The sequence below is a fragment of the Gasterosteus aculeatus genome, chromosome 1, assembly GCF_964276395.1.
Source record: "Gasterosteus aculeatus chromosome 1, fGasAcu3.hap1.1, whole genome shotgun sequence".
NCBI classification, from domain to species: Eukaryota; Metazoa; Chordata; class Actinopteri; order Perciformes; family Gasterosteidae; genus Gasterosteus; species Gasterosteus aculeatus.
In genome coordinates, this window is record NC_135688.1 from 23,794,395 (window position 1) to 23,821,834 (window position 27,440).

At 48.2% G+C, this 27,440-nt stretch overlaps 1 protein-coding gene across 42 annotated transcripts; it reads right to left on the minus strand.

Moving 5' to 3' along the window:
* LOC120816615 (mitogen-activated protein kinase kinase kinase kinase 4) lies at positions 1-26,716 on the minus strand. Of its 42 annotated transcripts, none has more exons than XM_040172466.2 (32): positions 26,376-26,682; positions 25,916-25,981; positions 18,998-19,054; positions 16,241-16,366; positions 15,922-16,032; positions 15,749-15,839; positions 15,507-15,637; positions 15,350-15,404; positions 15,185-15,263; positions 14,238-14,413; positions 14,073-14,145; positions 13,755-13,965; positions 13,482-13,643; positions 13,118-13,204; positions 12,292-12,726; positions 10,998-11,150; positions 10,113-10,406; positions 9,532-9,632; positions 9,292-9,419; positions 8,987-9,081; positions 6,816-6,994; positions 6,529-6,637; positions 5,844-6,116; positions 4,561-4,678; positions 4,214-4,381; positions 3,925-4,068; positions 3,693-3,827; positions 3,507-3,607; positions 3,278-3,427; positions 3,031-3,190; positions 2,808-2,947; positions 1-2,711 (listed from the first exon to the last, which is right to left on the minus strand). In XM_040172466.2, exons 1-32 carry the CDS (start codon positions 26,430-26,432, stop codon positions 2,628-2,630), a joined length of 4,449 nt encoding a protein of 1,482 aa, XP_040028400.1. In that variant the 5' UTR covers positions 26,433-26,682; the 3' UTR covers positions 1-2,627. The 42 variants fall into 42 exon arrangements, with proteins under 42 accessions (XP_040028400.1, XP_040028346.1, XP_040028338.1 ...); XM_040172412.2 differs by having other exon boundaries at positions 4,214-4,384; XM_040172404.2 differs by having other exon boundaries at positions 4,214-4,384; positions 6,529-6,658.
* Between the last annotated feature and the right edge of the window lie 724 nt (positions 26,717-27,440).

Below are 27,440 nucleotides of genomic sequence, written 5' to 3' on the forward strand. Positions count from 1 at the left end.
TGTAAATTACTTCTGATTTTATTCAATGGGAAAAAAAAGACCTTCAGGAAAATACAGTGATTCCCATAGTACACACAGAGAGGACATAAATTAGAGGGGCATGGCAGAGAAAGACGCTTATGGGGGGACAGGTCACCTGGCACCTGGGTGGTAGAAAACATTTGATCCACGCTGCCACACAGCAAGGGGCACACTGTGCACACTATGCAGGGTGTCGAGGAATCAGTGAAACCACACTCTAGCCTTATGTGATTCATAATGCGAGCAAAGGTGGATTTTTCCTGCACACAAACATCTAAATGATAGTACAAAAAGGGAAAAATACAAAATACAAAACAGGGGAGAAACTGCCCTCAAAATAAACCATAAATATTCATATCGATGCACATTGGTTTAACAAAACAATTGCTTCTGTAAACATTTTCAACATAAGGTGTGCATTACAATTTAAAAACCACTGCAGTCGCATACTTATCTGAAGGATTACATAATAAAAATTGCAGAAACAAGACTAAAAACTAAGTCAGTTAAAAATATGCCGCTTAGTTCACGCCATCTGAAGTGGTTTTGTAACACTGCCATTAGAACGTGACTTTCTTTGCTTTTCACAGGTGATCAGGAGAGTGAAAGCTTCTCATTCCCATGTTCTGCAGCGCTCAGCAGGTCCCACCTTGGAAAGTGAAGGCACCACTTTTACTGAGAGCAGGGTCAAAGAGTTGAAGTTTAGGCGGGGGGGGGGGGGGGGGGGGTGAAAGTCCCGTAATATAGTTTTCTCATTCACACAAAACACACAGCTGCAAGATGGACCCTATATTTTAACAGTGGTTATGAGGCGGTCTAACATCAAGTGACAAAGTCTTTCATTGCCATTCGGGTTAAAAGAGGATGAGAGGAAGAAGAGTGAAACTAAAAGGGTTCCATTCTGGGATGGAAAATTATCCAGTTAAAAGTTTGTCTCTTCAATCCAGACTGGACTGAAAACACTCTAATCGCCTGTCTGAAGCCAAAATGGCAATAAAAGAAGGTCCAATGTTGAGTCATATGGCTGATTCAGACTCAAGAGTCCCTACAGTACATGAATACCAAACGTCACGTTTAACTTGACAAAACCTGCCGTGGATTTTGAGCCGCTTTAATCCGCTGGAGACCCTTCTAAGACAACTGCTCAGCTACGCATTAAGCTACAGTCTCTTTCAAAATACAGTTGAATGATTGTAGATGTGAGATTCAAACGTGGTGCAGGCGGAGGACAATCAGCTAATCGTGGTGTCCTCCCCGTTACTGGAGTGTGATGTTCAAAGCTTCTTCTCAGCCCCCCAGGGCCTATGCACACTTCCCTTTCCATCACTTCTGCCCACTGGCCTCAATGCTACCTTAATGGCCACCTGCTGATTCTGCATGTCTAATTCACAGTTTATCCTGGCGCTTCTCGTGACTGATGTTAAAGGGAAAATCCACCCGGTAATGCGTCTCACATCGCTGTGTCCATTTGAGGTTTTGTTTGCTAGTTTACATATTTCCAGTTGATGTTAAATTGAGCCAGGGAGAAGAGCCTCGCCATTTGGAAAGTAGAAAAAAAATGACAGCTCAATGATGAATACGGTAAATTTTTCCTTTAAAGCTCATCTAAGGGTGCGTCCTTAATTCCTTATGCTTTCTTTATGTGCAGCACAAAATATACAGTGTATGGAAAAAACTGGAGCTAAATCTGGTTGATAACACTAAAGTGACATGCTGTCATAAACAGGGCTTCTTCTGTCCGACATAACCTACAATATGTGAGGCAATGTGGTAAAAGTCGAGATAGTGTCTGTAAAACCTGGGAGAGTCTGGCGCCTACAAGGTAGATGTAGTTAGTATGTACACACTGATATCCAGTACCCTGTATTGAATGGATATATCAAGAAGGTCCCTTACAAAAAAATCTTCACTTTAAGGAAGAAAAAGGCAAAAAAAGTGAAGATACAGAGGCAGATTTACATGTCAAGCGTTATAATATGTGGCTGTGGGCTCGTGTCAATTGGCATGCTTGACGTGGAAATCTACCGTGGTGGGAATAGGGAGACAGCTTCCCCTGACCGGGACCCGGACTAAACTACAGCTACAAACGGCTACACTCGAGGTGTGCACATACAAGTATTTGCCTTCTTTGATACAGTGACAGCCGCGTTTAGCCTCTTATTGCCCCTTCAGTCGTTCACATGCTCAGTGTTTCCGCCATTCACATAAACACGATGCAAAGTTTTACTATGACACAAAGATTTACCGTCAACGGGCAACAGATCCGGAGGGAGGGGAGGAGGGGGATCGGCTCAAAGGGTCGGGTGAAGGGAAAACCCGGAGGCTCGGGGGAGGGAGGGGGGTTTCTGTTGTTGTAATATAGTTTACTAGTACACTCAGTGGACACGAACAGAACGCAGCCCCTCGCCCCCACCCACACACAAGCCCGCACCCCAGCTTCTTTTTCATGGGTACAGTCCAATCCGTTGTTTGCTTTCGCCTGGCGGCGATCACGGAGGTGAATTTTTTCACCTTTTTATTGTCGGCGGTCATAGTCACAATAGTCATCCGTTGGTCACTGCTTAGGTATGGTCGTCGTGTTGGCTGGCGTGGCGGTTGGTCGTCGCCTACCAGCTCATGAGGGAGGTGCGTCCCAGGGTCATGAAGTACACCTGGCTGGCACCTCCGGCGCGCACAGAGGCAAAGAAGACCTGACCGACAGGGGGAAAAAGGGCGATAAATCACTTACGGTACTTATAATGTAGGGAGAAAGAAGCAGGAAGGATGAAAGACAGTTATGTTCCCACCTTGTCATTCCTCTCACACAGGAACTTGAGTCTCTGGGCTCTCTTGTGCATGAAAACGCCGTCCAGGTGGCCCGTTTCCACCGAGCGGATCTCTATGGCCTTCTCACCCCAGCCCATGATCTGGTTCGACCTAATGTAGGCTGCGCAGACACAGAGGGAGATGAGACAAAGCTTCCCCAGCGAGCACTCGCTGTGCACAAAGACTTAAAAGGGCCCCACTTACCCACTGAAGTCGGCATTTCCCCCCACTGCAGCACCACGTCCTTGGTGATGCGCCCGTAGGTGTTGACGTAGACGCCCTCGTCCTCGTAACACACCAGCAGCTCGATGCCGTCAGTGTTGGGCAAGATGATGATGGCGTGGCACTGGATGCTGGTCTGGATCTGAGGGAGGAAAAAGGGGAGGAATGAGAGTCAAGAGACTGACGAGCGCGGAACAGAAAAGGGTATTAGAAAGCACTTCAGGCTTACGTGTGTGGGCAGGTAGATGTCGTAGACGGCTCCGGAGTCCACATCCACGGCGTGGAAGCCTGAACAGGAGCCATAGATGACCTTTAACCTCTGACCTTCCTCCACCGTCAGGTCAACCAGCAGAGGCTTGTGCACCAGATCCCCGAAAGACTACGGCAAACATGTAGGGAAATGTTAGTCAGGTCATTGTTGGGGGGTGGAACTATTCTTGCAGAATGACGTTGCTTACCTTGAAGGCCATGAATTTGTGGTATGGTTTGGGCGCCCAGGCGTACACCTCCACCGCGTTCTTCAAGGCCAGCACCAAGAACTTAATCCGCTCATATTTCACTGGAACGAAAAGAGTCATTTGTGAGTTATACAATTGCCTCACGTTGATTATTCATTCCAGGTTCAGGAATCTTTGGGGACGTACCGACTTTGTAGTGGACGCAACCCTCCAGGTCGCCCACATTAACCCAACCCTGCTTCTTCTCCACCTCGGGGTCATTGTGCAAAATCTTGTTCCTCAGCCACGACAGGTAGTACACTCGCAGCTTGTTCTTTTTACCTGCAGGGGGGCAGAGTTGGATGAGAGAAAGAAATGTCACACACCCTCTCAGACATCAAAAAAGAATATCTGTGCTCGATAGCCACAGGCGCTGTACCCGATATGGTGACCAGCACGTTGAGCCCCTCCAGGACATCCATCTGTTGGATGCGTCGCCTGTTGATCAGAGGGTAGACCTTCCCCTGGCCGCTCCGGTCCAGCAGCATCAGACCGCTCTCCGTTCCCACCAGCAGGTTCACTCCTGGAACAATCAGAGAAAGGAAAACACATTAAATAAATGTAACTGCCGTAGTTCGTGGCATAGTTCGATGAATGCCGAGTAGAATAATTGGGTGTCACAAGTGACCCCCCCCCCCCCCCCCCCCCTCCCACAGGAGGACACTCACCCCACAGCGCGGCGCACAGGATCTCAGAGTTGAACCTCTTCTTGTACTTGCGAATCTCCGGCGTATCGCTCGGCGGGCGCGTGTTGACCGGGTTGACGTTGACCACCGAGCCTTTGCGAGATGGGTCGGACCTCAGCGGGTCTGCGAGGCGTCCGTCCGGCCCAAACGCTGCTGGAGGGACAACACAGAAGTCAACGTTGATGCCATTGTGTATTTAAATGGTTATTGGACAGCGTGGTGCCGTCTCGGTTACTTCTCAGTTTCACTCTTTCACTCGGTAATACAATCAAGAGCACATGGGGACTGAAGCAGACTACGTACAACAGTTTTTAATTACAAACACGTACCCATGTTGTTGAGGGCGCTGCCGCTGGATGGAGAGATCTGTAGAAGACGAGGGTCAATGAAGGGAGTGAAGGAGGAGGAAGACTTGTGTTTGGACATGGAGTTGCTTTCTGACTGGGACTGAATGAGATTAAAAGACAAAGATTAGAAGCGGAAGATTTTCCAACTTTTCCTAAATCTGCATAGAAAAGCAATTTACGAAAACAATCAGGCCAAAATTGTAACACTGATTTGTAATTTATAAAACTGACTGAATGTTTAACTAATAGAAACAGGCCTCGAGTTACATTTCTACCTCTCGGGGCTCAGAAAACAGCGTTACTGTGTGAAATCAAACAAAAGTTCTGTGACAAAAACTACTGGGAAAACATTTTTTGGCTCTGCAACTCAAATGTGTGACTAAAATTTAATGCAAAAAAAGAAGGAAAAAAAGATGACGTGCAGTTATGTTTGAAAGCCAACAAGGACAGACTTGTTTGTGAGAGGGAAAACAGCGACAAGATGAAATGTGTTGATGGAAGTGAGAAACGATTTACATGCTGAAGTGTTAAGAGGAAAGCGCTGCTCCTGTTGAAGCACACAGGAAGATCGTAATTCCACCACCAGAGATGTGTGTTGTTAGCAATGCATGAGTCACACCTTGAAAGAGGCTTTAATCTGTGACAATAAACATACAAAATAAATGTATATTCAAAATCTAAATCCCCTCTACCATCACACCAGGCATGCAAACACCTCACACTGCTAGAATGTACTGCAGAAAGGTGCTTGTTCATATTTCGCCCCAAGAAGCTGCAGTTTAGTTTCCTCAATGCCGTGACCATGCTCTACCACCAGGTGGCACAAGTGTTAGCAGGGACACAGTGCGATGCCCTGAATTCCAGGATGGAAGGAGGTTTGCAGATTGGAGGAGTCAGCCAAGCCACAAGAGGGCAAAGTAGAGCCACAGTGAAGGCAGGAGCACACAGAAGGGCCTCAGCTTGGAGGCCCGTGGAGGCCCGGAAAGGCTCCGACCGGCGATCAAGGACTGGACTGGACGGCGGGGCGTGTACAGGCTTTGAGATGGAAACCAGTCTGCTGCAGTGGCAAATATTACGCAATCCTGGTCTAACTACTTAAAAAGGAACTTTCGCTAAAAATGTAAAAACGTCCAATGGAACACTTCTTCTCGAAGCAGTGTTGGAGCGGCTGTTCGAGTTAACCTTCTGCGCTGCATGTCAAAGCCTGTACCGCCCCACAGTCCATTCCTCAGTCGCTTGTCTCGCCGACGTAGAGGGTGACGTACCTCTATGCCAGAGAGCTCGTCCAGGGGGCTCTGTGGGGGCATGACGGGACTGGCATAGCTAGATGACGATGTGAAGGAGGAGGAGGAGGGAGAGGAAGGGATGGTTGTGGAAGAGGAAGGGGAGTGATGGCTCTGCTGGATAAGGTCTGGTAGGTGGTGTATGCGGCCGGCAAAGCCGTTTTTCTCTGCAAGGCCGTGGGTTTGGGGCTGGCCGTGCATGTGACCGAGGCCAGCTGAGGCGAGATTGACCAACTGCTTTAGGTCAACGGTGCTCTGGAAGCAAGAACAGGCACACTTTGGCTCGAGCAAGCAGGCGGAGAGACTGACGACTGGCTGCTAGTCTGCTGCTTGGCATCATGATCTACTAATCGCTTGATTCGTCTTTGGAGACTATCGCTGCTGTGCATGTCGCGTTAAATACAAGCTAGAACCATCAGAGGTATTAGATCAGTGATTGTGAAATGAGAAGCCGCAATGTCTGTAATGACTAAAACAAAAAATGGCATGGTAATATACAGTCACACGGCAGAAACGGTGGAGAATGTGGGGATGAACACCGGACAAAGAAAGATGAAAATTACATTTCTAAATGAATAAAAAAAATAAAAAAAAACTTGTTTACATGCAGAAATGTGCCTTTAACTTTTATGCAAAGAAGCAGTTAATCCATTATCCCCTTTCTTACCTGTCTGATGACCAGCGTTCCATCCTTGGAAGGCGTGACGGCTTGGTCGCTCTCAGAGTCCTCCAGAAGCATGGTCTTTGCAGACTCTGTCTCCCCGTTACTCAGCCTCCTGCGGAAGCCATGGGAATATCTGACGTCCGTAACCAGACCAGTGTTAACACGCATGCAGAAAAAAAGCCATGCAGCACTTGTGAGGTTACGGCATATGGTTTTTATTATTGTTTTAATTGCAAAGAGCGCGACAGACAAGGACAGCGGAGCCAACCAATCATTGCAGCTCTACCTACCCAGCCCTGGAGTCCTCGGCCCCTGAGGTGGACTCCTCTCCCGCCTCCTGGTCCACCTCCTCATCGTCTTCCTCGTCGGTGGTGCCCGAGTCCTCGCTTGAGGAGGAATAGTCGGTGACCTTGTGGGGGGGCCTCACGTCGTCTACCGCACGAAGCTCCTTAGCCAGAGCTGTCAGATCCTAAGGAGGGACAATAAGAAAGTCATGAGTCGGTTATCTGGGCAAAAATCAGGTATTTAGAATAATACCAAGTTTGTGCACTGACCAAATCAAAATAGACTCTCAATCCTAACAGTAAGTGAGCAAATTAGGTGCCAAACTTTATAAAGTTATCTTAATTGAAACTAGTGAAGACATTCCTTTCCACTTCATAAACCTCCTTATATTTACAGAATCAGATTTTTGGGTACATGTAGGTGTGCATCGTCTATATTTAACACAGCTGTACGCTCTTCTCTAACCAAATACCTGTCCTTGTGTTGGCACGTTTCTAAATCATTTGAGCCCTGGTCTAAGATCTCAGTTCCACTAAGTGTTGAGTTAAGTGGCACATTGTTCAAATCAAATGATGAGTTTAATCGTTTTCTTATTCCTTGATTATGCTGCACCCACTAAATTGCATGACATGTAACCACGTTGCCCTGAACTTCCACCGCAGACTCTGCTATGACTGTGCAGGCTTGTAAGTATGGCGTTATATTTGTGCCACAATCCTGAGCGCGTAATTTTAAGTTTTGAGCACAGAGAACTATATTTTAGCAAAGAAAAACATCCCGTGCGCGCAGTTTACTCAGGTGCAGTCTCCACAAACTGGTTTTCTGCGCGCAGGCAGCCGTTGCTGCGCTCTCTCCACCTCTTCACTCACGCGCTCGCTCGACGGTTCACTCAGGCGCTCGCTCGACGGTTCACTCAGGCGCTCGCTCGACGGTTCACTCAGGCGCTCGCTCGACGGTTCACTCAGGCGCTCGCTCGACGGTTCACTCAGGCGCTCGCTCGACGGTTCACTCAGGCGCTCGCTCGACTTGCAGCAGCGCTACATTTGTGCCACAAAACCAACCAATCAGAGAATTAAAGAAGGTCAATTGCGATTGGCTGTTGGTCTCCAATCACAACGCTTCCTAAAGAAGATGAAAACGAGTGATATTAGAAGTCCGGCTAGCCACCATCAGACATGACCGAAGCAAATCATGAGAACAGCAAGTGTTTTAATCCAGGCCATTAGCATTTAGCACAAATGCTGCAAACTTCAACAACTCGCTGAGCTTCCGCGATGCTGTAGGGAGTTCTACTAGCGTTGTGATTGGAGACCAACAGCCAATTACAATTGACCTTCTTTAATTCTCTGATTGGTTGGTTTTGTGGCACAAACGTAACGCTGCTGCAAGTCGAGCGAGCGCGTGAGTGAAACGTCGAGCGAGCGCAGCGTGAAGAGGAGAGAGAGAGCGCAGCAACGGCTCGGAATATGTTTTTCTTTGCTAAAATATAGTTCTCTGTGCTCAAAACTTAAAATTACGCGCTCAGGATTGTGGCACAAATATAACGCCATACGTAAGGTGAGTGGCAAGCAGGAAGAGGGAGGAGGGACACTTCCAGGCATGCTCAACAAAGCAAATGTGCCACATTTTATCAAACTACAAAGCTGAGTGAGAGTTGAGAGTAGAAGCAACTCTGGGAGGTACGAGGTAACATGAGGAATGTGGTTGCATTCAAATGAGGTTGCATTCAAATCGAGACGTCGGGAAGCCGCTGTGGAGGGTAAACCCGTTCTCGGGCCGGTCGTCGACTACAGGCAGTAAAGTGAGAGAGAACTGTGCAGCCACGGGGAAAGACTTGAGCGGAGGGCAAACAAATCACAGGCACATTGCAGAGTATACAGTGACAGAGGGAAGACTTATCCCATAAATCATCACAAAGGAGAGATGGCTCTTTTATCACAACCCGTTACCACATAATGCAATGAATGGAGCTATAGTGCAAGCATAGGTGTGGTTCAATATGCTTACCGCATCACCCTAAGAGGTTCCCCAACAATCACGAACCATCGGATTCATGAGCGGTTGCACCAGGTGATTGAATAATTAAAGTAGTAGAAAATGGAGAAAAACACAAAATAGTTTTCACCCATTCAGCAATAAACAACTTCAATCGTCACTTAAGCAACAGTGGACTTACAGCTGGTCGAGTAGGCCTGGCAAGGTTCTTTTCATCTTGCTTTTTGGGAACATTTTCAGGACGCTGGAGAGGCGACCCTTCAGATTTGGAGGAAGCTTTGAGGGAACAAAAAGAGGTTGAGTTAGTGAAGGGAAACGTGCAATCTTTAATTGCCCGTATAAAAAAATGCAGAAAGCACACCGGAGTGCGAGCGGATAACACAGAAATGAGCAAGAGCGGCGTTATTACAGTAATCACGATCATTTGCTGAGAAGCAGTTGGTAGAGTTAGTGAAATGTAGCCGAGTACAGTACCAGGGGACTCACAGCGTGGTCGGAAGCGGTCACCGGGGCTGGCCTGGGAGCTGGAGTTGGAGGAGCCGGAGGAGCTGCCGCTGCCCGGCCGAGGCTGCAGCTTCTCCACTCGGTCCCACAACGGCCGCTGCTCCACGTTCCTGCCACGGAGAATCACGCCGTGTTAACGAGCACGGGCAGCGCTCCCACAACACTTTCAAACTGTTTAAATTTACAAACCACCCTTCAGACACCCACGGCCTTTTTACTCACCCTGCAGCGATCCTCTGTCCCACCTGGTTGCCGGGCTGTGACGGCAGAGGGGATTCTCGGCGCGCCAGTACCGGAGACCTGGATGTCGTCCTTACTGGGACCTGGAAGTTTCAGATTGAGAAAAGATCCTCACATTGTGGCTGGTTTTGTATGTAAAAAGATGACAATTAAATTCCTTCGATATGAAAAAAAAAAAAAAAGTTTAACTTAAACTGAAAATCCAACATGAAAATGACCAACAGGTGTATGTAAAAAAAAAAACAAAAAAAAAAACAGAAGAGACATATTCAATACAACTGCTTAAACCAAATACTGCAGGGGCATGGACATCATCTTGGAAATACAGTATGAAAACATCTCAACTGAGCATGAACTCAGTCATTTAAAAAGGCCTGTAAATTATTTGTATTTCCAACACCGTTCAATGACGATGCTCACGAAATGAGCCCGAACAGGCAAACACAAACAGCATGATGAGTGAGGTGATTTACATGAAGAGGAAGTGAATGCGGCAGGCAAGGGGAGGAGGGGGCTGGGGATTGGGATGCGGTGGGGGGGGTGGGCCCTCGTCAGCTCCTTACCTTGGGAGGTATCTCCTCGCCGCAGGCCTGTTGTTCGGCCCTAGTAAGGGCCTGAGGGTGGTGGAGGGGAGGTTGGGGGTCAGTGCGTGCGGGCGATGGGTGGTGGTGATGATGGGGGTCCTGGGAACGCAGGTGGAGCTGTGCAAAGTTAGGGGTCACGCCGGCGGGCTCGCTGAAGGACTGGGAGCGAGAGACCACGGGCGGAGGAGGAGGAGGAGGAGTGGGAGGTGAAGAAGAAGAAGAGGGGGCTGCGCTGTTGCTGCTTTTTAGAGCAGCCAGGTGGGACCACTGGACCTTTTAGGGGGTGAGGGAGGAGGAAGGACAAGAGGAGGAGGAGCAGGAGGAGGTGAAACAAGCAGACAACACAGTGAGACATGAGGGAGGATGTGTGTGGTTTTGCATGTAAAGCATAGACATGCATACTGCAGACAACGCACAACACGACACGATGGTGTGATTCACTGTCTGGGCTTTGGATTGATGCAACGGCTTAAAAGGAACAGCTCAACATCATGAGAAATAGTGATCTTCTCGACCTAAATCACGTAAGTAAAGTCAAAGTTATAACCACAGCTCCTGCTGATTAGGGTTGGGCACCTAAAACCAGTGCCAATATACAACCGGTACCAAAGTGCAACGTAGATTTCGGTGCCTCGGGCCAATTGAAATGCTTAATTACACTACTCTGATGACTCCGTCCTGGCCGGGGCTGTAGTGGTCAAATTGGAGGTGAGTAAACAATTTTGCGATCAGACAGACCTTGGTGCGATGGAACATGATGCTGCTCTTGCTTCTCTCGTTCAAAAAAAGGCGCAAGTACACAAAGTTGGAAGTGAGGGAGGAAGAGAGCGTCAAGGATGGAGAAGCACAGGGTGGGTGAGTTACCTGAGGCTCCATGGGCCGGTGCATGGCGGAGGCCTCGGAGGAGGAGCCGCCATTGGAGAACGGTTCAGAGGAGCGGGGAGGCAGAGGGGGCTGCTTGGGAGGAGGGGCAATCTGAGGGGAGCCCTGAATGTTCTTACGGTACCGTTCATCAGCCTGATGGGGGAAATCGTACGGGACAGAGAAGGAAGGTCAGGAGAGACACCTCGATGGTTGCTGCTTTGTCGACCATCGAGGTGCTTCTCGAATAAAAATCAAGCAGAAGGGAACCACTCCTCATGATTAAAAAATAGTGGCAAAGATAAAATGTGTGCATTAATAAATGGTTCCCGTCTGCTAGTTTTTTCTTACATAACTGCCCCCCAGGAGTCTTTGGACATAGACACAGAAATCTTTATACTTTATGGACAAACAACATCCGGTGATGATGACATCAAACATGCTCGATGCAGAGAGGTGGAGACACGAGGGGGGGGGGGGGGTCATCGTTAATGACGGAACAGCGCTGTTGATGCCTGGGTGTCCTGCTTGTTAGTCTGGGCCTCAGCCATCCGCATGCAACGGCCCCGGTCTGCACACTGACAGTCATTAGAGCATCGTTGAAAGAACTTTGCAGAGGGCCACCCGAGATCAAGAGAAATTCCTAAACAGCAGCAAAATGTTGTTCTGAATTGTTTTACGAGGAGAAAAAAAAAAAAATGAGGAGTTGCGACTTAGGAGTCGCATGACTGTAGATAAGTGAAAAATGTGGGGAAAAGTGCGGGGAAAAAAAGAAAAAAAAATGTATTTGAAAATAAAGATGTTAATGGCAGCAAAAGTAGAATCTTGCTCATTTTCTCATACTAATTATTATTATTGTTTCTCTTGATCCGCCTCCTTTGAGTGAAAATTAAGGCATGAAGAAAACCTTCTGACACTGGCGGTTTTACTAGTCAAGGAGACGAGTGCCCAGAGGTAGTGGAGGAGAACAGCTCCATTTTCTTGGGCTGTAGTTGTTGGGTTCTCTTCTCCTAACCCCCCTCGCCTCCCCTCCCCAAACCTACATTCAAAAGGATCTGGCTGAGAGGGGCCTTGGTTGTAACAAATGAGCGACTGCTTTGGAATAACGCCACCGCATCCAAAACACAATGTGCCAATTAAATGTCAGTATTTTTGGGATGGAGAAAACCATTATTATGCGCTCAGACCACCTATGTTATAATTCTTTTTTATTATTGTTGCTGAGGCTGTGAGGATAAGCAAGAAGAAGCCAGAAAGAGCAGGCAGCGGGGTAGGCAGAGCTAACAAGGAGGTTCACCTCTCTAATAGGCGGAGGAGGATGACCGATGGGTTCTGCGGGGCTATCGGGCTCCGAACATTCTCCCTGGGGAGGCTCAGAGTCAGAGGGGGATTCGGTCTGAGAGGGCCTGGGGGAGTTTGAGAGCTGGCCGGGACCGGTTTCATCGCAGTCAGTCTCCTCCGGCGCTGCTGCCGGGGCCTTAGGGCCATCTGAGGGGACTGTCTGATGGTCTCGGTCGAGGACCTGCGCTCGGGGGGTCGCGGTGAGGACTCTGCCGGGGGGCATGGTGGAGGCCTGCTGATGTGCGCTACGATCTGAGGGGAGTTTGGTCTTGTTGCCGGGCGGCTGTTTGGATTCGTGCTGGAGCGACAGCAGGTAGGCCTGCTCCTGCTGCAGGCGCTTGTGGAGTCGCTCGGCCTTGCGCTGCTCCTCGAGCTCCCGCCACTTGAACTCCTATTGCAGAGCGTGTGGTTGATTTAAGGGGTTGAGAAGAGATGAAAGACCTGGCAGCGTGGTCGGTCCCGTCAAATTGACTACAAATAAGTGCCATCCTCTGTGCAGTCAGGGTTTGGCAGCATTTGTTACTGTAGTGACCCGTTTGAACCTTATTACAAGAAGAATACTCGGTAACCACATAATACGATATAAGAACACAACACGTCTTTATCATGCATACAATAAATCTATATGATGAATTGAAGACGAACTAAGAACAAACCTGAAATCAGTCTTTACAGAGAAAATCAGGGATGAATTTCAGTGGTTAGATGAAGTTGATGCACAAGTTCCTGTAAAATAGTTGTCTACTGTGACGGGCAGCATGACGTGCATGTGTGTGACTGACCAGCAGCATGGCCTGTTCACGGAGCAGCTGCTCCTGCAGCATCTCCAGGTGTCTCTGCTCCTCCTCCAGCTGACGCCTGATGTACTCCTGTCAGCCAAACAAAAGCAGCCAGTGTGAAACACTGCGGATACAAAGTCCAGCTTTAAAATATCTGAGCCAAGCAGTCAACATCTAATTTTGACTTACTGTCACTGGCAATGTGGCCAGTGTACCACCTTAACATGGATCTACAGACAGATTTACACACAGTCCTTCTGTACGCGCTGAGACTCTCTCGCCATGACTAGAAAATCTCAAAATTGGCCATAACGAGGCCTCACTTGAGAGATGCTTCCATTGGGCGTAGGAATGTTTTGAAGCTGACCTGTTCACGATCGTTCCTCCTTTTCTCGTCGTCGGCCCGCCGCCGTTCCTCCTCTTCTTTACGTCGGCGGTCCATTTCTTCGATCCGCCGCTTGTCCTCTTGCTCGCGGCGACGCTGCTCGCGCTCCTGCTGCCTCCTCATTTCTCGTTCGCGCCGCTGTTGCTGTGGATGACCGAAGACAAAAGAGGTGTCAAGAGGTGGCTAAACAAAGACGCAATTTCTATTCTAATCAGTCTCATCTCTTTGTACCGTAAAACAAAATAATCATCCTACCTCCTCCAGCCGCCTCCTCTGCTCCTTCTGTTGCTCAATGCGTTTCTGCCTCTCAGCCAGTAGTTGGCGTTTGTACTCCTCTTGCTCCCGCATTTGCTGCTCTTGGAGGAGCTGCTGGCGGCGCAACGCCTCCGATCGCTCCTTGTTCTCCTGCTGCAGGCGGATGAAGTCGCGCCGCAGGGTTGACTCACCTGGCACATTGACAATGGAGCTGCGCGATGGAGGGAATCCGGACATAGAGGTTAGATTTGAGGGAAACCCTTTTTTTTTAATCCTTACTCCTGCTAATGAGTTGGTACACTACTATTTAAGTATTACCTGGGCTCTCCCTCCTGCTCTGGGGGATCCTCTTCCTCCTCCTCACTGCCACTGTACTCGTACTCAGTCTCGTCTGCACACGGAATGATATGAGCGCATTATCTAATTATTTTGTCACATTTCTTTGATGGGGCAAAGCGGTTGGAAAAAGAGAGACAGACGCACCTTTCTCCCCCCTCTTCTTCTTGGTACGGTCGATGTGGTCTTTGAGCTGGATGCGGACTTGCCTCTCGTTGGGCTGGTCTCTGATGAAGGGGTGCTTCAGCAGCTGGTCTGTCGGGGGCCGCTGCGTGTAGTTCTTCACCAGGCAGCCCTCGATGAAACTGAAAAACTTTTTGGACCTGTGCAGAGAGCAGAGGAGCAAAGTCAACAGAAGGAGGGACGGTGCGAGACAGAGAGGGGGGACACATAAAACAAAAAGACAGCGGTGGCGGTAAATAATACAGCCAACAGAGCAAAGAGCACATCCAGGGATCCTCAGTAGAACGGACTGTTCTGCAATCAAGCTCTCATGGACCATCAGGCCTTGAAACAAGAAAACACAGCGGCCTCTGGTTTCATGGTGTAAATTGATGTTTATATGTGTGGACAGGCGTATACCATGAAAGCTCTGATTTATGGGGCACAGTACAATTCAATTAACATCACCATTGCACCTGCTGGCATTAAGGTGGGGGGGCATTTCACTTTCAATTGAATTATTCAGACGATATAACGGCAAAACAATTTGCGTTTGGACTATTTGTATTATTCCATGTAAGAAGGATCCATAATAGTGTAGAGGCCCGGCCATACCACTACGTATGTTAAATTTAGGAACTAATTCATCAGCTCTAGTGGCAGGAAGAGAGAAAAGAAAAAAGAAATTCTGCAGTGCGTTCAGAGCAGCGCTGCAGTTACGGAGCCTGCCAGACTAGGTGTACCACAGCTAAGGAGCAAGGCACAGAGGAAAATGCCAATTCAAGCCACCGTGGCTGCCTGCTTGGAGATAAAATAAAAACCCACTCCAGTACTCAAGTAAGAAATCTATATATAGAATAATCCTGTGAATTAAAATAGGATTGGGACGGGACAGAAATGCACAAGGAACATCCTTTCTGCGTAGTACTCACCATTTTTTAGACTTGAGCCTGGGTGGAGGGTTTCTTGGGATGAGGAAGAGCGCACGCATTGGGTGCATGTCACAAAGTGCTGCAAGAAGACACACAAATTGGAGCATCAATAGGAATTCAAGAGACCGAACTGGAGCGAGTTTGCTTATATAAAGAAAAACTCACGTGGCGCTCCTTCAGCCATTTCAATCGCTGTGATTCCACAAGACCACAGATCGCTCTGCAAGAAAAGACGCAGGCGTTAAACGCAGCAAGCACACAGAAAGAAAGAAGCATGCAAGAAGCCTTTTGCACACAATTGCATAACGTCAACGGCTCTTACTCTGTAATCATATGTAGCATCTGGGTTCTCGTCACAGGCAATGACCTCGGGGGCCATCCAATAAGGGGTCCCGATGAAGGTGTTTCTCCTCCCCACCGTTCGATCGAGCTGAGCACTCACGCCAAAGTCGACTAGAGCAAAAAGAGTGACCGGAGTCAGCAAGGTGTCGTTCACCTTGGACAGTGGTTGGCAAGCGGATGAAAAAATAAAAGAAAAAAATTAAGATCTGTGCCGGCACTAACCTAATTTGACCTCAGCGTTCTCCGTCAACAGAACGTTCTGGCCCTTGATGTCGCGGTGGATGACGTGGTGGGCGTGCAGGTGGGCCAGACCCTGAGGAGGAGGAGGAGGACAACATGAGTGTTACTGTGAGAGAGGAGAGTAGACTAGGAGACCGGAGAGGACAGGAGCCTACCCTAAGGATCTCTCTGGAGATGTAGGCGATCCAGTCTTCCTTCAGCTGGTTCCCCTTGGTGTTCTTCACCAGGTCCGTGATGGAACCAGCTCCACAGAACTCCATCACCAACTACAGAAAGGTACAAAGCATCAGAGGATAAGCTTGTGGTATTTGAGAAACAATAATACGTTTAATACATGAGCCATGTCCAAATTCCCTAAATAAAATAGAAAAGTTTGGTATTATAAATTTCTTTAAGAAATAATCATGGCAGCTACATATTTGTCACACACATCTAAGTCAACCTTCGATATCTTGGAAGGATTTGAGGACTTACCCATAGCTGGTCATCGTGTCCCGGGGGGCTCTTCTTAATGAAAGCACCATAGTAGGTGGCTATGTTTCTATGATGGGAATACTTCTTCAGCATATTGATCTCGAGTTTAATTTCCTCCTCTTCATCCTAGACACACATATAAACACACACACATATTACAGAGCTATAAACAGTCAAGAAGGTGTTTGTCCAACCACTGGAAACGCATTAATGGAAAAATAATGACTGTGTTGCAATGGCAATAAATCATCATTTGGCCCGGTTTGACATTTCATTTCGGATGAATTCACTTCCACCCTTGGGGTCATGGCAAGGGTCACAATCTGTGACAATGCTCTGGTTTTATTCCAGCCAGGCAAACAATGCAGAAGCAGTTGTCTGTCTACTGCCAAATGGTTCCTTTGTTTAGGGATTAATGATGCATGAGTGAGTCCATTAGTGAGCTGATGAGTACAGTAGCCATTATTGGTAAACCCTTGTAAAAGAAAAAAAACTAAATACACTAGATCAATGGCAATTCATATCAGGCGGCCTTAAAGATTAATGTAGCTCCTTGGAGCTGTGAAAAAAGCTTGGATTTATTTACAAATGCACTGCAAATATTGTGCCTCCTTTTATGGAAGAGGGAATTGGATGCCTTTACAACATCAAACGCAATCTAGAAAACAACATGATGACACACAAGCTGCATACAAACGGAACACCAAAGGGTGAATTACAGAGAAGCTAATGCAACCTTTAGAGTTTATAGCCTTGGTTGGGAGGGGCAAACCTGTCCCGTATCACATCTTGATAACTATAATTAAAAAAAGGTCAACTAGCTGCAGTGCTAACTCCCCGTTTGCACCCAATAGCAACTTGACAATGATTAACAGTGACACACTAATGGAACACATGGAGGGTTCAGGCCGCGAGAGCTTCGCTTTATGGTTACATGGCCTCTCCAATGGAAACGACAGTGGGAGGACGGGGGTGAAGGGGCAAGAGAAACTATGGCATGATCACTGCAGACCATGTCTCTTTATCCTAATAGGGATTTTACTAAATGATCACAGGAGGCACAGTGTGGTGGAATGAAGAAGAAGGTGATGCTTTGGCTGCATGTTTGCTCACTCTGTCCTGAGCATTTATCACCTCAGTTGTGCAGTTGGTTGCCTGTGCAGGCGGCCACACTGCTGCTGCATGACTCGTTTGGGTTGACGTAAGCCTTTCTGTTGTGCGCACCCCCCTCGGTCCCACCCCTTTCCTCTCCCGTCTACCCCCTCCCCCTCTGCCGTGCAGCTGTTGGATAATCGACTCGAAGGGCCTCGCCGCCACAAGTCACAGGGTGAGGGAAAGACCGACACAATCACATGGCGATGTGAGGAGGAGGAGGTGAGGTTGGTCAAATGACGGCACAGACAACTTGAGGGGAAACGATACACCAGGTCGCACAAAACATTCAACCATTGGGCATGAAGAGACACCTCAAAATTATGCATTGCAAGGCAGGAAAAGAAAATCTAAATGTTTTGTTGTCTTTTCCAACTTTAATATGATAATATAACCCCAAAACAAAACATGATGTTGCCTCACAAGAACAAGTCCCAAATTGTCCAGTCAACTCTATACCAGAATGATTGGATGAGCTTTTTGATCATATATATGAGAATCCATTTTTAGCTTGAAGGGCTGTACGGCAGCAGAGAACAGAGCCTTTGAGGAGGGTTTAGATTTGAGAATGCGGGTCAGAGTGACACAGGATGGGCCGGCATGCCTGTGGATGAGCACGACAGCCGGGACGAGGAGGGGACACGCGCAATGCGGGCTCACTAAACCACAGGGAAGATGATCAGGTAACCGTTAATCACACTCCTTGTGAGGGAAGATTTAGGGAAGCCACGCCCAAAGGCAGGTACTTCCTCTGAAGGAGTGCCCGGGAAGTTAACATTTATTGGTTAATGATTCTCCACTCATTTAATTGTAGTTTGGGTTAGAAAATAGGATTAGCAGTCACAGCCACATTGACTCATCGAGGACTACCTGAAAGGGAGCCTTATCAGGATATCAATGTGGGAAACCATCCACAATGAATCATTCGATTGTGTGCCGGCGAGATATAAGTAAAACAGGTTAAGGCTCAGTGTGCACCTGCTTCACCCAAGAGCGGATCTGTTCTGACATTTCTGGAAGGCACACCTACAGAAGCCTCCGGTCTCTCACACACACACACATACACAGAACCTGGAGCGGGTTGAGCAATATTCCCTACGCCAGATACACACAACCAGTGTGTCACTCGTGAGTCATCGTGACGTCGGCGTCTGAGAGTAGCGGCAGAACGCCAGTCCTGGGCGCACGGGGCTCTCTGCTGCTGCGCCAGTCGCCTCCTTCAGGGGTTTAGCTGATCGCGGTGCCAGAGCGTGTGGCCCTCAATAGCGACGAACGTGTCTTCGCGAGGGGAAGCGATGGGTTAGGTAAATCTCGTCGGTGACCTCCCCTCAAAGGACGCCGCAAGTGTGACTCATTCGTCAGAATTCAGCGGGCGAAGCCCGTTATTGGTGCGTGTCGTCACACTACGTGTTCGTCCGTCCTTACTGTTTCTGCGTGGGTGGGGTCCTCAGCAGGACTTTGCTGCTACTCTCAGGCCTCCGGCTTTGTGCTTCTGCATGTGTGCGTTCTCTCATCTGCACATCGCTGGCCGCCATTAAGCATCATGTTGCCCCGGTGACCCCGCCCCTGCTGTTTATTACGTTGTTACCATGAATACACCCTTACCTCTGTGACGTCCATGACTTTGATGGCAGCCAGCTGTCCAGTCTTGACGTGTCGTCCCTGTGAAGAGACAAAAACGAGTTGAGTGTCCACTTATTGTACTCTGATTGAAATGACACATTTGAGACCTGGAACTAATATCAGTGGTTTTGAATATTGTAAATGCAGTTGTTGTTGCTGCTAATGCTGCGGCTTTTAAATCAACATCAGGCCTCGTAAGACGTGAGGTTGTCAGTTTCATCTGGGTGTCAGACTAAATCAATCCCTTTTCCAGTAAAATGAAATGCCAGACATGTAATGTTTTTGTAATTTGAATATCTTTGGGTTTTGGACTGCAAGTCTCACGGTATAAATAAACCTGGTATATACAGTACAAACCACCGATGGAGCTATATAACCCCAGCATTCCCAGACTTCTCTGCTCTCCTAACACCCTACTGCCACTCCTACATTAACAAAGGACCAAAATAAAGGCCTCTGTACGACCCCTCCCTCCCACCTCCCGACCAGAGAAAAAACAAGAGATTTTTGGGCACTGGCCCAGTCGGGGTATTCGCCTTCTAGCTCTTTGGGAGCTCACTGCAGTGAAAGTGCTGCCGAGTCTCCGCAGTACGGGAGGGACACACACGCCGATGCGCTGGACGGACCTCATGCACGCTTATAGGTTAAAATAAAGACACATTCAAACACATGCACACACATGTGGATCTCCCCCCCCCCCACAAACAAACAACCCCACCATCATCTTAGCCAGTGCATTCCATAGTCAATTGAAACTATGGATTATGACAATAAAAGCCATGCAGGCTTAGGGGCCCCCTCTCTTTTCAGTGGGAAAGGGGAGGCCGTGGGGACACACACTTTGCAATGCCTTTAATCCTCTTCACTTTGATCCCAGGGGACGCCACTACAACAAAAACTGATGCTGAAAGCACGGCCATCTACCCCCCCCCCGCCCCCGTGCTCTAGCTGCTGCCTGAATCCCACTGCACTGGGTCCACTGGTCAAAGGTGTCACTACGAGGAGCTTGGTGCCTTAAATGCACTTGCTTTGTTCGTGAGCAGAAAGTTGAAGAGGATGAATGAATTAGACAAAGTAATGATTGGATTTAGAATAGAAAAATGTTATCTTAAGGCACCGAGCTATCACTCTGCCCTCCCTGGCCTCCTTCTCTACTCCTCTAAACCATGGCCAGATGTGCTGCGGGCCTCCGTCCAGCTTAGCATTAAACTCCAGTCAAACTCCACCCCAAAACAACATCTACCATTCTGTTTACACTTCTGCAGGGACACAAAGGCTTGATCACGTCGACTCAAGATCGCCTTTGGTGAAAAAAACAGCGACTTGTGTTTTAGGGTGGATTCTCACTGAGCAGTATCCTTTGAAAGGCGGCCCCACGAGGCGGTTGCGGAAGAAGGGGGAGTGAAGCACTCTTCCCCAAGGCTGGTTTCCTCTACATGACCAGGAGACAAAATAACCTCTCGCTAACTACACAGTTCACATTAACGGAGATCAATCACACTTAGAAGCCATTTCAAAATGCCGGCTGGCTATCAAACCAGGTCGACCTACTTTAACCCAGCACTGAAATGGAGCGACATGCTTTTGAACCAGCATTGTAGGTGCGACGCAAAGTCGGTTTCATATTATTAGTTCACGCAGCGAGGGAGGGTAGGGAGAGCTGCTGGGCGCCACGGTTTGGTTCTTCAAAAAGGTCACTGGTGGAGGCGTGGGAGTGAGGGTCACGCAAAGATCTAAAAGGCGACATTCGAACTGGCAGGGTGGGTCGACAGAGGCGGGGGGGGGCGGGCTACCTCGCAGGCCTGCGATGAAAGACGCGGCCCGACACGTCATGATGGACGTCATGAATACAAGAAATGATCAATCGGCAGTAAACCGTGACACATGACTTCCAAGAACTGTAACTCCGCCTCTCTGGGCTATTCCACTTTAAACTGCACACCAGCACACTGACCCAATTCTCACAAACACACACAGCCTTTCTTCCCCGTGCTCTGGCACTCTCCAGAGAAGCCAGGGTTGATAGTGAAGACAGAGAAAGAAGTGGTGGTGGGACAGGACGGAGATTAACAGACGCAAACAGGAAGTGAGGAGGAGAGAAGTTTCAAATGAGCCTCGGGTCAGCTAATGCGACTGTACGTCTATCGATCCCAGTGCAGTGGCTGAGTGCTGTAAAGGATCCAAGCTGCATGTGGAGAATATGCGCAGGCCTTATGAGGAATTAAAAACATTACAATTAAAGGGTGTATGAATCCACTAGAGCTGTTTGCGGGTTTTAAAAAGCAGGGAAAGATGCGCGTGAGATTCTAGACGTGAGAAAACACAGCCCTGACATGATCTAATTAAAATAATATACAATCTGATAAATGAGCTGTTTGCGTCGGTTTTTGGCAGCATTTAGCAGGAATGTATGTAAGCCCATTTCTGCCACAAAAAAAGGGTTACAAAGTGGAAATGATGACTTAAGATATGCGCATGCGCAGGCTCCTTCGTTGTTTGGTACATTGACTTTCCAAATCCTCTTGCAGACTTCTTGTCAAATCGACCAGCGACCGTATCTGGTTTTATTGGAGACTTTTGTGGTGTCTGACGTGACGTGACTGAAGCAGTCCAGCTGCAGTCAAGAGCACAGAGGAGACACACGTCACGTCCAGACTGAAATCAACACGCGCAAGGTCGATTCTGCAGTGTCTTTCCTCATTGAACCCAGTGGGTCTTAAAAAAAAGAATTGGAATTAACCCCGTAGAAAACCCCTGATTTGGACTGAGAAAAGATGAAATCATCTCGTCCCCAAGAGAAGACCAGAGGAAATGTGGAGAGACAGGCGGGAGACAGCCAGAGCCTTTGTGTCTCATCCAGACATTAACCGGGTGACGAGGTTTGTCAATGAGCTTCACACACACACACACACATACACACACACACACACACACACACACACACAGGGAGGTTTGTTCAGACGGCGTGGACAGTCAGGGGACGCCGTGGGTCTTGTGACACCCATTAGGGCAAGGGTCACCGTGGTCGAGACAGGGGGACAAAAGAGATGCACGCTGCCCGGTGAGAGGAGGCAGAGCCGAGGAGGGCGTGCTCGCTTCGACTTGAGCGGGACATTTTTCCATGACACGTTTTTCAGCCATTTAAAAACGGGCACAAACAAATGTGACTCCTGGCCCGTGCGCTGACACGGCGTGTGGATTGAAGATAAAAGAGCGCAAGCGCGACACATCGTTAACAGCCGGTTGATGCGTTCAACAAGCGCCGGGTCCGACCTCAAAGCGGCGCGCAGGCTCCTGGAGACCGTTACAAATGATCCGTGCGCAGGAATCGCTCGTTACAACCCTGGCGACGGCATCTCATCCGACACTCTGCCAGCAACAAGTCATGAATGTGTTCATTCATTTGCTGCTGCTGCAGGAATTAGTACAAATCAATCGCTGCAGAGCCATTTTTACCTTTTCATTATTTCCACCCAATTACAGTCGCCAAACACAGATTTAATATTTCAATACCAACACATTGGTAAACTTTTACAAACGCTCTTTGGTGGAAATACGCAAAACGCTGAATTGCACGGCCCCCTCCGCCGGTTGCATTTAATTGTATAGAAATACTAAGAAGATGCCGTTTCTCCTACATGGAAATAAAGATACTGTGCATCCGTCATACCAAATATATAGACCACACTGTCAACACTGACGATTCAGTTTATTGCTCAACTGCAAGAAATCTGCCAAATAAAAAACCCATTTGGGGATATCCTCAACAAAAACGTTTTTTTTCAGCGTATATAATCGAATATTGACAGCGATTGACCAATTTGCGATGTAATAATCGGTTATTGGTCGTGCTTTGGCACATGACTGAGGCCGTTGCGTTAGAGGGGAAAAAATCTCCCGCCTCCTCTCCGGGTGAGTTGACGCAGCATCACCGAGGCTCTCCAGGTAAGCGACACTCTTCGCATCGGGCATTCAACAGATATGTACATGCCTCCCATCTCAGCTCCCAACACGTGTGGCCATCAGGTGGAGATAACGCCCCACCCCCCACACCAAGGAGAGAGAGAGAGAGCGCTTCTTGTCCTGGGGGGCGTAGGGGCGAGGCTGCCCCTACGGTTGCAGGAGAAAACAAAGGTCATTAGCATGTGGTATCACCAAGTGAGCCTATGAGATAAAAGCCTGGTAATTGAAGTGTCTGTGCACAATCTTTCCATGTTGTGGTTATTCAACCACACAACCTTGCGAGGGATTATGAGCGAGTCCATACGAGTGGACCCGCCCAAGTCAATTCACCACAGCTTTTAACAATCGGGGACACACGCGCACACATCCGTGCACATGAAACATGGGGATGTTACAGTATTAAAATACGAGTGGCTGCACCCCATGGGGCATGGGGAGGGGGCGGGGGGGGGGGTCAGCAGGGGCTCCGCTGCCTGAGGCCTGACTATATACGGCCTTATTGTGGAGCTGAGGAAATCTTTCCGTGCATACCACACAAAATTTGGGGAATGATGAATTTTCCATTTCTTTTAACTCTTTGCCCTTTTGTAATTCCTACACGGAGAGCGAGGCACCGGAGATAGCGTGCAGAGTGAGCTGGTTCAGCGCCATCTGATAAGAAGCCAAGCGGAGAAAGACTTTCATTGAGAGCTTCGCTTTTCAAAGTGTGGGTATGAACGTGTTATTATAAGAACGCCTTTGAGTGCATGTGGCAAAAACACTATCTTCCACTGATCAGTTACTGAAGGTTTTCATAAATATCTGCTGGTTACACAAAATGGTATGGGTTGCAATCAATTGTCTTTGCAGCCTTTCTTTCAGCAAACAAGGAAAGTCTTAGTAGTTGGTGTTAAATTTTTTTCTATAAAAATTGTTATTTAAATTTAGGAGGTTAACCAAGAATAAGACCAAGCCAATCTGACCGAGGGTGATGGGCCAGGTATAAGGAGAAGCAGGGAAACGCATCATAACATCACCTCGGAGTTACAGACGGCAGACATTTTGCACAGAAATAAATAAAGCGTTAACAGCGCTTTTATAGACTTTTGTTGCGGAATGCAACTTGAAATGATATATTAAACCTGATCAGAAATTCCACTAATGTACAAATTCTTCTAATCTTAAAAATAACCCAAAGGGAATCAGAAAGAGCGAAGGGGCTTAGTCACATTGTGTGACCTAAAAAAAAAAAGGCCTTGCAATGTGCGACCAAGTGCTTGACAAAGCAGAAAAAGGCCTCCGAGGAAGAAGAAACTCCACCCATGGTCGTCAGCTGGGGGGCTCGAGGGATTATTCAGTCGGTTGGTGTTTGAAAAAAAAAAAAGAAAAGAAAAGAAAAAGGGGAAAAAAAACTGCAGACAAACTCCTCCTTTCTGTGGATCCAACCGACGGACGGGACTGAGAGACCGAGGACAAACTCAGCTTTGTGAGAGTGGTGGGAAGTTTCTGTCTGCAACTGGGCAGCTCAGCTTATACCAGCTGTAACCCCCCCCCCCACCCCCAGCCCCTCCAGGCCACATGCTCATTCGACTGGATAACATGACAGTCAATACAGTGACCGACAGCTGATCATCAAAAGGCAGGGTTTTTTTAGGCCTACAGCCGAACACTGGTGCACACAGTTTTCTTTTGGGGGATTTGGGGGGGGGGGGGTTGTCAGCACTAATCTGACAACCCACTCTCGTGCGAGCCACATCCCCACGCAGCAACCCCTGCACATAGAATTAGCACGGGGTAAGTTGTTCACTGTCCCTAAGCTCAACAAAAAAAACATCTGGCAGGAAGATAGCATGGCAGGCATCGTGGGCTGATCCAGGTGTGGCCGTCGGGCGGGGGGGAGGGGCTAAACCTAGGTATACGGTTTTAGCTTGGTGATTTGAGGAGGAGGATGATGATGGGGGGGGGGGTAGATGAATGCAGGTCACTGGAGCACTGTGGGTCAGAATTAAACACTCAGCTAAGCCTGCTGCTTAGCGCACAAGCAGGTTGATGTGGACTTTTTTCGTTAGTTTTTTTTCCTCCCTCTACGTTCTTCTCTGGCTTCCACCGGCCGACCGAGGGGTGAGCTAGCAGAATATAGACTCATCCAAATGGCATCTTACAGTGTAGCAGCAGGGGGGGGGGAACAAAATGGAGCCTTTGCTAGCTGCAGCAACAACAACACAGGGATGCCCATCGCAACAGAACTGGGACAAATGTACCTCCAATCCAAGGCCACCCCTCCATTAGACAACTCCACCACATCTTAAGACTGCCTGACTGCCCCCCCCTCGCTGGGTCTCTCCCCCGCTCTCATCGGCAGCAATGTTCATTTTCATCCGAGAAATGTGACACGGAGAGCAGACGGGCCAAAAAGTGGGATTCCCATCCAGTGAACCGCAAACAAAATGACAGATTTATTTTTTTAATTAAAGATATGATATGAAAATAAAAAAATTAAAATTAAACAGAAAGCTGCAAAGAGAGCGAGAGAGATGTGAGCTCAGCGGGATCTGTCTTATGACAGATCTGGTTTCTCCTTCATTGCCTCATCGCCTGCTTTTCAGGACGACAGGTGATGGAACGTTAGGGCAGGTCGATGCTTCAGACTGTCTGATTCACACCTTAAACACACACACACACACACACACACACACACACACACACACACACAGACCAACGAACTTAGATCAGACTGATACATAAAGCAAACTAGACTCGCATTGCATCTGGTGCTTTCAGCTTAGTCATCCACGAGGTGGCCTGATAGCAACATCTGAAAGGGATGGGGGGAAGGGGGGGGCTGTATTACTTTGTCCCCAGGTGTGATTACTGGTAAAAAATAAACATAAACACCATCTACCCTGAGCGAACACAGTGGGGGGAAAAAGGCCACGCAACGCGCCTCACACCACCGACCTTGTATACTTGTCCATAGGTGCCATTTCCCACCACCTCCACCAACTCGAATATCCCGGCTGGATCCTGGAAAAAGAACGAGACAAGAAAGGCCATTCAGAGAGAAACACATAGCGATAATATTTTTATTTTTTGGTTTGTTTTAGTCATTTCATACGGAACGTTGTCCCGTGCGGGCCAGCTGTTGAGCCCCGGTCTGCCCCACATGCCAAAAAAAATGCATGTGGAACAAAGGAACAGACACTGGCAACACCTCGCTACGGCTCAACGGTCATTTTTTTCCTCCTTCTTCTCTCCCAATACTTTCGGCTCGAGCAACAACGAGCATTTCATCGGAGGCCGTTTTAAACTCGCTATCGTCCGTCGGGCCGTGTGTTCGAACCGAGCGAACGTGGAACAGATGAAGGCGAAAAAAAAACACGAAGAAAGAAACATCGGCTCGGTTCGGGGCAGCACTCACCCGCAGTGAAGCCAAGTCGATGTCTACCAGACTTTTAGCCGGAGAGTCGTTCGCCATCTTTCAAATTAAAAAGGCCTCCCACCCCCCTTTGTGCGTTCAGGAAACAATATGTCGCCGCTGTATCATTTGCAGGGGCCTTCGGCGGACGAAACAGGGCAAGAAGCCGTCGCGCTAATTCCTCTCCGTGGGCTCTGCTTGTGAGCAGTAGGCGCTCGTGCTCCTCGCTACTCCATGTTGAGGTGGCACCAGCGGCTCCCTGTCCGCTATCTCTCGCTCTCTCTGCTCCTGCCGCGAACGCTCAAACCCTACGCTTCCGCCTCGGTTTCAAAATAAAAGCCTCATCGACGCCAATAGGTGGCTCCCTTTCTATGTTTTCAATCCAAAGACACGACGTTATTTTTTCTATCGTATTTTTATTTTTATAAAATAATAAGTAATATGTTGGTTGTGGACTTCATAACTTACTTACTAATTTACTGTATCCTTACATATTCAATTGTGTCTTGTTTTAAGTCATAGATTCACATTTTTACATTTGTTTGTCTTTATTTTTTACGTACTTTACACGACGAAATCTTACATCCAAGATTCGTATTGGCATCGGCTGCTTTCTCTGAAATAGTTGTGCATACGATAATGCATATCTATAACCTTCAAGGACCATGCGTCTTATCAAGGTGTGCTTACATTAGCCGGTGGCTTAAGATTTACTCATGAAAAACTGCAAAGTAAATCTTAGATCCAAGCATTGCATCGGCATCGGGTGTTTTTTCTGAAATAGTTGTGCATATGATAATTAATCTATTCTGAATCTATAACCTTCATGAACCCTAACCTTGGCCATGCAGTGGAGATGGTTGTGGATTTCCGGCGGAACAAAGCCCCACCCTCCCCCATCACGCTGTGTGACTCCCCCGTCATTATTGTGGATTCCTTCCGTTTCCTGGGCTCCATCATCACCCAGGACCTCAAGTGGGAGCTGAACATCAGCTCCATCACCAAGAAGGCTCAGCAGAGGTTGTTCTTCCTGAGGCAGCTGAAGAAACTCAACCTGCCAAAGACGAT

What these genes read in the sequence shown, in the direction of transcription:
- LOC120816615 (XM_040172377.2), bottom strand. Translation starts at nt 26,432, where the DNA reads ATGGCGAACGACTCTCCGGCTAAAAGTCTGGTAGACATCGACTTGGCT. An exon ending in CCAGGCCTACTCGACCAGCT is followed by an intron (nt 6,995 to 8,986) that starts GTAAGTCCACTG and finishes GTCCCTCCTTAG; the next exon opens with GATCTGACAGCTCTGGCTAA. An exon ending in ACATCTACCTGCCCACACAC is followed by an intron (nt 3,191 to 3,277) that starts GTAAGCCTGAAG and finishes TTCCTCCCTCAG; the next exon opens with ATCCAGACCAGCATCCAGTG.